Source organism: Taudactylus pleione, unplaced genomic scaffold, assembly GCF_031769625.1.
Source record: "Taudactylus pleione unplaced genomic scaffold, aTauple2 ptg000946l, whole genome shotgun sequence".
Classification (NCBI taxonomy): Eukaryota; Metazoa; Chordata; class Amphibia; order Anura; family Myobatrachidae; genus Taudactylus; species Taudactylus pleione.
The window spans coordinates 2,008,856-2,021,165 of record NW_028285347.1 but is presented as its reverse complement, the minus strand read 5'-3'; the positions used below and the strand labels follow the sequence as shown (position 1 = coordinate 2,021,165).

At 45.4% G+C, this 12,310-nt stretch overlaps 1 protein-coding gene across 1 annotated transcript; it reads left to right on the top strand.

Moving 5' to 3' along the window:
• The first annotated feature begins 662 nt into the window (after positions 1 to 662).
• Positions 663 to 12,269, top strand: LOC148473252 (protein kinase C delta type-like). The gene is made up of 7 exons (XM_088459905.1): positions 663 to 758; positions 2,814 to 2,905; positions 7,779 to 7,841; positions 9,174 to 9,312; positions 10,460 to 10,603; positions 11,519 to 11,647; positions 12,040 to 12,269. The coding sequence occupies exons 1-7, from the start codon at positions 678 to 680 to the stop codon at positions 12,199 to 12,201; spliced, it is 810 nt and encodes a 269-aa protein (XP_088316031.1). The 5' UTR covers positions 663 to 677; the 3' UTR covers positions 12,202 to 12,269.
• Positions 12,270 to 12,310: the final 41 nt, after the last annotated feature.

The window sequence follows — 12,310 nt, the reverse complement described above, 5'->3', positions numbered from 1 at the left end:
ACCTGGCATAAACTTATGCCACTGCGAGGAGCACCCAACACTACACATAATACATTAATCTCCATTGAGCTCAGCCACTTATTAGCCAGGGAGCCAAGCAGGAGCGGCCTCTTACACTGCTCAGCCAATCACACATAGCAGCACCTGCACATCCTGTGCTAAATACAAGTGGTAGATAATTCAAGTCTCTTTGTGCAAACTGGAAATCTAGGTACATTTCTGTGACTAATACACACTTAGCAAAGACTGTTCCTGTCTGTACGATTCCTCCCATCAGTGGCTGCCCCCAGCAGGGAGAGGTGCTGAGAGGGGGTGGTGGGAGGGGCATATACATAGTACCTGTCCCAGGATCACTTGGAGACCTGCCACTGGCGATCAGATCTCATCCTCCCATTTATGGCCCCAGCTAAATTGGATTATGGTCTGTGGAAAGTGACAGTGCAGACTAAAAGCTTCTAATTGTTCTGTATTTTCTTCTTTTTCTGTATTCCAATGGTTAGTAACACACAATCCCTGTTGGACAACAATGCATTTGCCTTTATGTTCCTGTGTTATTTAAGGGGCTGACCCTGTAATGTCTCCTGTAGGTCCTGCTGGCTGCAGATGCCTGTGGAGGTCAACATCTGGCTGTTAAGATCATCAGGAAGAGACTTCTGCTGAGGGAGGGCCGGGAGCAAATGTTTGTGGAGCGGAGAGTGCTGGAGCTGGCATCTGGATGCGCCTTCCTCACCCAGGGCTACTTTGCTCTCCAGACCAAGGTACTGCTGAGACTGCGGCGTTATTACTACATACCCTCACATATACCATATATCCTCATTGTCTTCTGCTGTGACTGTAATCTCATCTCCTAATTGCCATCACTGCATGTATACTGTATGTACAGCACATGGGGTTATAGGGAATACTGATAATATACAGTAAGGAAATGAATGCTGTACCCAAGTGTATGTCCTTAGGGGTGTAGTTGGTATTACCGCCGGGCCCGCATGGCCCAATGATTCAAATTCCGACAGCAGCAGCCCGGCAAGGGTGAAAATCCCGATAGTCAAAAGGTAAGTATGTACTAACCTAATTCTACCCCCTAACCCTCCCTTAGGGGTGCCTAACCCTAACCTCCCGCCCAAGTGCCTAACCCTAAACCCCCCTAAATACCTAAACCTAACCCCCCCTTCCCCGCAGCCTATCCCTAAGTCTCCCGTTGGGGTACCTAACCCTAACCTCCCCCCGGGGGTGCCTAACCCTAACTCTCCCTTCCCCTAGCCTAAACCTAGCACTCCTGGGAGGGTGCCTAACCCTAAATCCCCCCGGGAGCCCTGAAACCTAACCCTCCCTCCCGCAGCCGTCTGCGCCTGGCGCCCAGCTTACATTCGTTCGGTATCCCGGGCGTCGGTCTACCGGCATATGGACAATGACAGGCATCGAGTTTTCGACGCCTGTTATTAGTACCACGCCGTGATTAGAGAGTCGGGAAGCCGGCGGTCGTTATTTAGACCATCGGCTTGCTGACTACATCCCGTCCTTAGCGTCTCTCCAATTATGTGCTGCCTTCAGTTTTACATTCCTGTCCACAGCATCTCCCTCACATCTACTCCCCCAGTGCTGGGACCTGGCTGTTTCCTTGGCTTAAATATGCCACAGACCTTAGCGCTAGTTATTTTATAGTGAGGTTATCTGACGGGCGCATTTACTGGGTGATATATAGGAGGACACAGCATGAGGATGAGATGTTCTAACCTGGAAATACAGCTAAGAGCTATAATTCCTTTTATCATATAGTTAGTGATATATTATTATAACCCCATCACTGCTGTAAGGCGTTCCCCCTTAATCTCCGTAGTCACACATTCCCCCCGTACTAACATACAGTATTATTTCCCATCCCCCCGAAATGTGCAGTAACACATTCCTCTCCCCATTGTAGTTACATACAGTATTACCTCCCCATCCCTCCAATATCTGTAGTAATACATTCCTCTCCCCATTGTGGTAACATACAGTATTACCTCCCCATCCATCCCGCCCCTACAGTAACACACTCCCCTATATATTACTTACCTGTCCCCCCCAGGCAGTAAGACCCTGGTGAGACCCTGATACCCTGTAGCTCAGTGACGGTCTGGCAGCAAATCACAGTGCAGCACATTTATTATTGCTGTGTGACTGACATCACTTACAGTGGCCTCATTGTGGCTGTGAGGGTGACTGTATACAGCCATACTGAGACCCAGGACAATGTGAGACAGGACAGATACAGGGGACAGTGGTATCTCTGTACCAGGTACCTGTGCATCTGTCCAGCCCCCTGCAGGCAGCACAGCATGGACTTGTGTGTGTCCTGCAGCCCATGGATTGGGGATCAGCGCTATAGATAACAGCATCTGGTGCTAATACAGTTCTGCAGCTCATCTGCAATTAGGGCTCATTCATTTTGATATTTTGGCTTAGATGCAGAAATTATTATCAATGTTTTCATGTGGGACATTCTATTTCCTATTATGTTAGTGTAAAAATAAACATTTTACTGGTGTAATGTACTAATTACGTCACTGTGTAAACGTTACAGAACATGATCCATATACTGTAATATAGTGAGATACTTCTTTCTGCCCCTTCTTTTGTCCCCTGCCCTCTGTCTGTTCTCCTTGTCCTCCCTATTACTGCCCATTATACTCCCAAGAGAACTCATATGCAGAACTCCTATGATTTCTGCCTATTTATCTTTGGACAAAAGCTGACATTCCCCCACGGCCCAATTGTTTTCCTCCCGGCTCCCTTGACATGTCTAATGACACTACCGCCTCTACCATATACAGGAGCTTGTGTTACTTGGGATGGAGTATGCAAGTGGCGGAGATTTCCATCAGCTCCTGAAGCGGGAAGGCCGCCTTACCATCCCCAGTGCAAGGTGAGGACATAGAATAATTGCTTGTAAGAGTCATTGTATAGAGGAAGGACTTAAAAGTCAAAGCTGCAATTTTTTGTAGCTGCAGATTAGCAAAAATATGCTAATGGAACAACCGCTGGGACGCCCACCGGAGCCAACGCAGCTGTCCGCAACTACGTACACATACGCAGCATCAGCCACAGATCATGCAAACACCGACTCTCTGAGTGAGACTGTGGTCACTCAGAATGGGCTGGAGCCATGTTATCTGCATACTGGATCACAGACGTAGCCGGGAACACGCCCCCAAAATGGCCAGAACATGTCTCTGTTTTAGGCGTCACTCCCCGTTACCTCCTGCATAACGTTCGCTTCCTGTTAATCACTTGAGAGTGAATCCTCACTGTATGCGCATTGTGTCTGTGATACAGGCGCAGACCACCGATAATCGCTCAATTGCGTGAAAATCAGAATAGCATACAGCTAGGAGATAAAGTGAACGGAGATAAAGTACCAGTCAATCAACTCCTAACTGCCATGTCATAGGCTAAGGGCCGTATTCAATTAGCCACGATAAGTCGGAAAGGAATTGCCTGCTGCACTTTCTGGCCTACATCACATGTTTTGGCCGCGGAAACTCATCGGGCGCACCCCCGCTATTCGCCGTATTCAATTCCAAAGGACGCAAGAAAGCGTCCCGGCGAAAATCAAACAGGTGAAAAGTGCTGTCAAAAATGGGGGAATCAGCCTGACACCCCCCAAAAGATGCACTAACATTGGGGATCAATGTAGATGTCCCCGAATAGCCCTACTGAAGCTATTTGGGGTACTTAAGTGCTGTCAATTGCCTCTAATTAGCGTCTTTGCACAAGTGGTGAAGAATAGCATTAAGCAGTTTTTTCTACAAAATAAGCAGTCCTGTCAAAATTGGGGTACATGAAAATGGGTGCAAGCATGGTTAAAAATCGCTAAAGTTAAGTTTTAAAAAACGCACCTTCAGCAAGCACCTGCAATCAAAATAACACCTCACCCATACTTGCAGACCCCCCCAAAAGTCTATTTTGCTAGTTTATAAGTTTTGCACTTTTTCGCTCCCATTTTCGAAGTCATTTTTTGGGATGTTCCTCTTTTTTTAGGGTATTTTTGACGCAATTATGCTTTAGGGAGCTGTCCCAATGGTGCTGAGTGTTTTCCGGACGTTTGCACCCCAAAACAGCAATTATGCACTTTTTATCACCACCTATTCATAGGCCAATCTTTTCCACCTATTACATTGCATTGCGTTTTCGTTTACGATAAAACTATTTGGAATTGAATACAGCGCAAAGTTTCCGCCAGATGAAATGACGTAATCCGCAATACTTTTTAACAGAAAACTGCTTTTCGATTCTAACTGAATACGGCCCTAAGTTTGAAAAATTATAGTTAGGAGCTGGTTGGCTGGTACTTTATCTCCTTCCACTTTATCTCCATCCAAAGATTAGTAAATAAACCCCACAGTTTGCAGCTACTCTTTGTCAATGGACATGAACATAGGGCCTGATTCACTACCGTACGCAACTGCGATTACGCACGCAATCGTCCGATTGTTGCATTCTGCACATGCGTATGCATGGCAGTGTGTGTGCGCGAACTAGCTATAGCGTTCAGGACTAGGATCACAGTGACTACGCCGACCCATCGCAAAGTGATTTGACAGGAAGTGCCGTTTTTTCGTAGTGATGGGGGGTGGTCGGGGAAATGCAGGCGTGCCAGTGCGTTGGCATGCGTGCGTAAATTAGTCACTGCGATGGCCTATGCAGCTTGAGGCCTGATAGCGTGCGTGGTTGTTAGCAATTTCTGAGGGAAACAGTGGGACCGCCACTCCGGATATAGAGGTCCAGACGAAGGACAATTTGGTGTCCGAAACGCGTTAAGCGGGGCTCACCTCTGAACTGATTGCAGCATCTGCAGCCTGCCTATGTGGACTTCATCCTAGTGGGCCTCTATATCCGGAGTGACGGTCCCACTGTTTCCCTGATACATCTGGGTTTGGATGTCGACACGTGGACGGGGGCTGGGCGCAGTCTTGCATATGGAATTTGTTATATGCTTTTTATACATCTCGTTATTGTAAGTGCAAACCTGTTATTAAAACTTAAGTTTTTTGAGGCTTACTGCACTATTATTCCACTTTTTATTATCCCTCTATGTATATGGAATGGAATTGGTATGAAATACCATCAGCCGCATGGCCGGCGGTTCGATTCCCGTCAGCGGCAGCCCGACAGAAGCAGAGTGCGACGCAGCGGAAGCCCGACAGCGCTGGAAATCCCGATCGTGGATAGGTAAGTATCCACTAACCTAACCTAACCCCCCTAACCCTCCTTAGGGGTGCCTAACCCTAACTTCCCCCCCAAGTGCCTAACCCTAATCCCCCCTCTAAGTGCCTAACCCTAACCACCCCCTTCCCCGCTGCCTAAACCTAAGTCCCCCGGGGGGGTGCCTAACCCTAAGTCCCCCCCGGGGGTGCCTAACCCTAACCCTCCCTCCCCCTAGCCTAACCCTAACCCTCCCGGTGGGGTGCCTAACCCTAAGTCCCCCCCGGGAGCCCTAAACCTAACCCTCCCCCCCCGCGGCTGTCCGCTCGCGGCGCCCGGCATCAGTACGATCGTGATGCCGGGCGCCGGTCTCCCAGCGTCGGGGAAATGCGGGCGTCTATATCTAGACGCCCGGCATTTCACCCATGCCGGGATAAGACAGTCGGGAAGCCGGCTGCCGGTATTTAGGCTTCCCGATTGCCTCCCATATGGAATTATCCCAAGGGAAACCGACTAGCACCTCAACATAAAGGCCTAATAGTGGAGACCCAGGACTTGGAGTTATTAAGTACCATTACAATTGGTGATTATTGTCCATTTTTTTGTGTGAAAACACATTGGTGTCCTATTTGTTATACATGCTGAGTGGGGAGCGCTTTTTGGTTTGAATGTACTACTTTTGTTCTATTCATGTTAACTGAGTATTATATTTGGGTGTATACTCTTGTGCAATAACCTAGCTGCACCTCTCTCTTTATTGCGCTATATTTCCTCTATATACGTTTTCAATTTCTGAGTAAGGTCAGGGCTTGAGCAAGTGTGAATGAGGCTACTATGGTACTTGATTGTACCGATGGTTTTGCAGTCTTGCTAAACAGTACTTATGTGCGCTAAGTAAAGTGGGCGTCCCTGTGTAGTGCTGCGACGGGACAGCGATCACAATGAATTAGCAATGCATTAGCATACTATCGCAGATGAACTGCATGCGAAATCGCTATCGCATACGCAGTTGCGTACGGTAGTGAATCAGGCCTCTAGTCATTTACTAGATTAAATACTGTGGCAAAGTAAGAGACTTACCATATATATCTGAGAGGAGTTTCCTGCTGGCAGATCTCATAGTGTAGCTCCAATCAGACAGACAGGTCATACAGAACAGCTAGCGAGTCAGCTCTATATAAGAAAGGAAAAAGCTATGAGACTCAGGGGCTTATTCATCATCACTTCATTTTTAGAAAAGCAGGTGAAAAGGAATTGTAAAAATTAAGTTATCGGGCCATTCATCAAGAAGGTAAAGCAGGAGATATCCCAGATAACTCATAGTTACCTTCCTTTTGCGGAATGGCCCGCTGTCCGCATACACAAGTATGGGGACAGAATTCATCAAGCTCCGAAAATATAATATAATATTTTCGGAGTTTAAGTGCTCCTGCTCTGGGCTCGCAACCAAAGGAGGTCCGGGTTGCGAAGAGGGATCCTTTTGGATCCTTCTGACCCTGTCCGGCTCAATCTGCCGGACATCGGGGCTCTTGTGTAGGTCACGCATGCACACTCCCCTCACTGCTCTGAAAGGAGCAGTGAAAAGATTTGCTGCTCCGAAAAGCAGCAGTGAATCGCTCGCGGGAACAGCTGATTTCGCATCAGCTGTCACCGCGCCGGAGCAATGAAGAATTGCTCCGACAGCCGCAGCGAGTTAGACTGTCGGACCCTGATAATTAACATCATGAATAGGCCCCATAGGGAGAAGAAAGCATGGGTTTAGCACCAGCCAATTAGCACAGAGCTGAGGCGGAGCATAGGGTTTATAAAGATGCTGTTTTTCATTGGACGGACCAGCTGCCCGATCTAATAGAGAGGTGAGCACTGTTAGATTAGTGATAGGGACTAATAGAGAGATGAGCACTGTTAGATCAGTAATAGGGAATAATAGAGAGGTGAGCACTGTTAGATCAGTAATAGGGACTAATAGAGAGATGAGCACTGTTAGATCAGTAATAGGGACTAATAGAGAGATGAGCACTGTTAGATCAGTAATAGGGACTAATAGAGAGATGAGCACTGTTAGATCAGTAATAGGGACTAATAGAGAGGTGAGCACTGTTAGATCAGTAATAGGGACTAATAGAGAGGTGAGCACTGTTAGATCAATAATAGGGACTAATAGAGAGGTGAGTACTGTTAGATCAGTGATAGGGACTAATAGAGAGGTGAGCACTGTTAGATCAGTAATAGGGACTAATAGAGAGATGAGCACTGTTAGATCAGTAATAGGGACTAATAGAGAGATGAGCACTGTTAGATCAGTAATAGGGACTAATAGAGAGATGAGCACTGTTAGATCAGTAATAGGGACTAATAGAGAGATGAGTACTGTTAGATCAGTAATAGGGACTAATAGAGAGATGAGCACTGTTAGATCAGTAATAGGGACTAATAGAGAGGTGAGCACTGTTAGATCAGTGATAGGGATTGCCAAGGAGAAATTGTTTCTGTAACTTGCCTGTCAGATAATGTGGGGAGTGTTGGCTGGAAATCTCTCAGCCATTATGTAACCATCCTAACGATGCAACAGTAACTTATTGTCTATCCACCAGCTTCTATGCTGCCGAGATGGTATGCGGGGTACAGTTTCTCCACTCTAAGGGCATAATCCATCGGTAAGTATATAGTCACACTATAATAATAGTATAATAAAGTGATATCAGTATGGAACTATGGATACTAACATGCAGAATGTATTAGGCCTGCTCTCTACTTCCCACGTGTTATAGTTACCATTGGTGCATATTACCACTTACACCTTACACACTGTGGGTCTCATTCAGACCCGGTCGCAAGCGCCGATGCGCTCGCAACCAGGTCGATGGTTAGCCCTGCGCTCGCGCAAGCCCCAGAGCGAGAGAGAAATTCTCTCGCTCCGGAGCTCTCTACAAAAGGGGCGGTTGTCGATGTTGATCGACAGCTCGCTCCGCTTTGTGGGCAGGGGGGGGGGGTGGTTTCACAAACGGAGGTGTTCCTTAAGGAACGCCTGCCGTTTTGTGGGCGGCCGCACTGACATCATCATCAGTGATGTCAGTGGGGAGCTTCCTGCTCGATCAGAGCAGGAAGCTCCCTGGGGCTTGCGGTTGCCAAGACCCAACCTTAGGGTCTCGTCGCAAGCCCCGATGGTCGCGATGGTGTTCACCATCGCGACCATCAACCAGGTCGGTCGCTAAGCTGTGGGTGGTAACCCACAGCTTAGCTAGCGACCAGGAGGCCGCACTAAAAAAAAGGAAGCGGCCGCCCTCATTCAGAGAGAGCGATCGCTTCTTGCGACCGCCTCTGAATGAGGGCCTGGGTCCCTTCCACAGTAACGTTCAGTCTTTATTTACATCTTTCACAGCACATAAAGGGTCTCTCTGCACAAGTGTTTTATTCTGTCATGTGTGGGTGAGGAGAGGGTGACATATTTGTACTCACACTTTTCAGAGGTTCTTCCCAGAAGCTTCTCAGCTGTCCCATATGGGGCTCTATTGGTTGTGGCCCCCTCATATCGGGCATTGTCACGGCATCTCCATAGCAGGCTGTGAGCTGGGTATTGGGTACCCCCTGCTCTCTGCTAAGGACGTTCCTGTCTCCTGTAATACGGTGACGTCAGACTCTTCCTGCACACGTCCAACGCTGCCGGGGAGGAGCTATGAGGAAGAGCAGTAACACATTAGTGAGGCCCCATCACCCACACATTATAGTAATATAATAAAATACTTGGGTAGAGATAACATGTAAGGAAATTACCAATTTATCTCTCAGAAGTTGTGTATGAAACAAGAGGACACTTATCTAAAAATGATTACACTAGATGCCCACACTACTGTCATTGCTCCTAAACCTACATTCAAAACTACTAATATTTAGGATGTATACATAAAGTGTAATATTATTTTATGTATGACAATAAATAATGCTTGTATGAAAGCATAGTGCTTACACAGATTTTATTTCCCTCACAGAGACCTGAAGCCTGAGAACATCCTGGTGGCTGGAACGGGGCATATTAAGATCGCCGACTTCGGTCTTGCAATTGAGAACATCCGCGGAGACCGCACAGCCACTGGCTACGCTGGGACGCCTGGCTACATTGCTCCTGAGGTGAGGGGCACAGGATCTTCCTACTGTTACTCATGTAACTAAACACAATAGGAAACATGCAATAGGGATACAAATAGCCCATTCTGGCCCTGCAACCTCCCCCAAATATGCACATAATATAGTTTGGGTATCGGGCTTCAGTTTCCCCTTTGGAACAGACATCTGGGATATTACTTGATCCAGTGATTTTATTGTAAATATTACATAATGCCAACTGGCTCAGAGTTGGAAGCAGTCCTGTCCCCTCACCCACCAGAAATGTATATATCATATATGGTATATTTCCAGCATATTACATCCCTCCAATAGAATATTGTGGGGAAATTTCACAACGTATGGCAACCTTGATACTGCCAAAATTCAGCCACCTACCTAGATCCCAAGGACCAGTTTCCCACAAAGTGCACAGACTCCGTCTCCACAATTGGACCCCCTGCTCATTTAACCCCTTCCCCTTTTTATGTAATTAAGATCACCATCACCTCACTTGCATCCCCCCAGTGGAATGCTGCCTTTCCTGTATTTGTCTATACCAGCTCAATTCCTCATTCTCCCCAACATCCCATCTTGTGTAACACTTTCATTGTGATTTTCATTTGTATAGGGTGTGCTGGTACAACATAGCATGGACCATTATTATTTCTTGCACATGTGTCCTAGAATATCTTCCAAAGCCCATTCTAGAATATTGGACACCACTCCCAGTAACCCATAATGCTTAGCATCTCTACATCTTTTACAATGCTCGTTCTTTGGAATGTGGCTGCTCACACTATATAAGGTCTTAGGTGCCCATTATTCATCTAATACCAGTGCTAGGTACAATCAGACACAAGAGAGTAGGCCCTTCTATTTATGTCTTGTCTGACCCTAAAGGTTAAGCTGACCATTCTCTGAAAATATGAATATACTAGAACTGCATGAATATAATGTCCTTTTCACACCTCAAAGGGGGGCCCAACATAGATATAGGTATTATGTAGAAATTACATATTTAATCCACTGGTTACATCATTGTTTAAAAAATGTCACCTTTTCCTTATGTCCATTCAAAGTAAAAATATCTTATTTAAAAATAAATAAATAAACAATATATGGAAATGATGATTGCTGGAAAACACAATAACTAGTATCTCTCTCCTGGTAGATGCGGTCTGGTGAGGAGTACGATGCCGGTGTGGACTGGTTTTCCTTCGGTGTCATTTTAACCAAAATGATTACCGGGAGCCTTAAATACAGTCCCATACTATTCGATGCACCAGGCTCTACCGCTGAAGACATCATTCAAAAGGTAAAATACATATTATAGTTACAAATGATTACAGGGCAGGATGCACTTTTAATGACTATAAACAAGTTTATACCACATTATATAGAGGAGGAGGGAAATGCTAGATGTATAACTGAAAGTAAAGTACCATTTATCACTGTGCTATAGGATCAATCTGTCCAGCTCTCGGCAATAGAGGACCTCATAGAGCTCTATCCAATTAGGTGTGAAGGGGGCAAATTGCCTTTGTAAAAATATCTATTATAAATATATATATTATTGATATTGGTAACAACAGACTAAAGATTTTTTACTGCAGCTTTATGGAAAATAATGTTTTTTTTTATAAAGTATTCTTTATTAACATTTTTTCAATTTTAAACATATACAAAATAAACAAACAAAAAAAAAAACATTCCACAGTCAGTATTCCTGAGCATCAAATAATATACAATAAAATAAAATAGGGAAATCATATTATAAACCAAAATGAATTCATGGAAAATAATGTTTACTTCTTTGTAATTGTGCAGATCATTAGTAAAAATATTTATTATCATACCATTATTATGTGACACACAGCGCCAATTCACCTTGTGCCTAGTACATATATATTTATAGGTTTGTCTGATAAAATCTATAGAAGTAATAATCTCATTTCCACATTTCTAAACAATTGTTCAATTTATACAGAAAGAAGATCTGACCACCCCCATTGTTGCACAGACATATGACTATTAGGATGTATAGGGGAAGGAATGGCTTGGTGGTTAGATACTACAGACACCAGATAGAGTCTCAGTAATAACATACTGTGACCATGGACAAATCACTGTAAATTCCTCTGTGCGGGGCAGCAGAAATGTGTGTACAATGATTGTACTGAGCAACTCTGTTGTATAAATCATTACATTAAATACAAATAACTTTTTTCAGCTCCTCCATGAAGATCCAGCTAGACGCCTCGGAGTACATGGGAACATCTGCCGGCATCCTTTCTTTGAGCGTATGGACTGGGTCTCTTTGGCTGCCCTTAATATTGCACCCCCATACCTGCCCACACCAGTAAGTACAACACAGAGCTTCTATGAGCTTCCGGGCAGCCTGTAACTAAGGGGTCTGTTTAGTAAAGTATGCTGTAATAGTGTGAATATGCCATATGTTATCATTGCATATTTCAAAACTATTTCCAGGCTACTTAGATTAAACTTCATTACAGGACAGACCTCACACTAAAGGTTTGTCCTGGTGAAGATCTGGAGATCAGCTTCACTTCTCCAAAGCGAGGTTACTCTCCACCGTTCAAGCTCCAGCCGGGTCTGACATTGCTCCGGTGTGGAGATGGCTGAATGATAATTTTCAGCTTTTGTAGAAATAAGGGATGATGAATAGACCTCTGTCTACCTATAAATTCATATAAATGATGCAACATTCACGTTTATTTCTCCTTCCTGTAGCCATCTATTGCTCCCTCTGCCTCCGGGAATATACACCTGGAAACACTGGAGGCAGCAGAGGCCCAGAAACGCCCGATTCCAGCCGAGGACCAGGAGTTATTCACTGGGTTCTCATTTGTCATCTCCACCTGGAGAACCCGCCCACAGACACCCGGCCTGTAAGACGATCAGGGCGAGACGCCCTCCTGAGCTCAGGCATCAGCACCGCTGGTCACAGTGATGGAGGTCTCCGCACGTATGTACACACAATATTATTTCTTATTATTTTTCA

Coding starts and splice junctions, on each gene's coding strand:
- LOC148473252 (XM_088459905.1), top strand. CDS start 678: ATGTTTGTGGAGCGGAGAGTGCTGGAGCTGGCATCTGGATGCGCCTTC. Junction 759..2,813: donor ACTTTGCTCTCCAGACCAAG/GTACTGCTGAGA, acceptor TACCATATACAG/GAGCTTGTGTTACTTGGGAT. Junction 9,313..10,459: donor CTGGCTACATTGCTCCTGAG/GTGAGGGGCACA, acceptor CTCTCCTGGTAG/ATGCGGTCTGGTGAGGAGTA.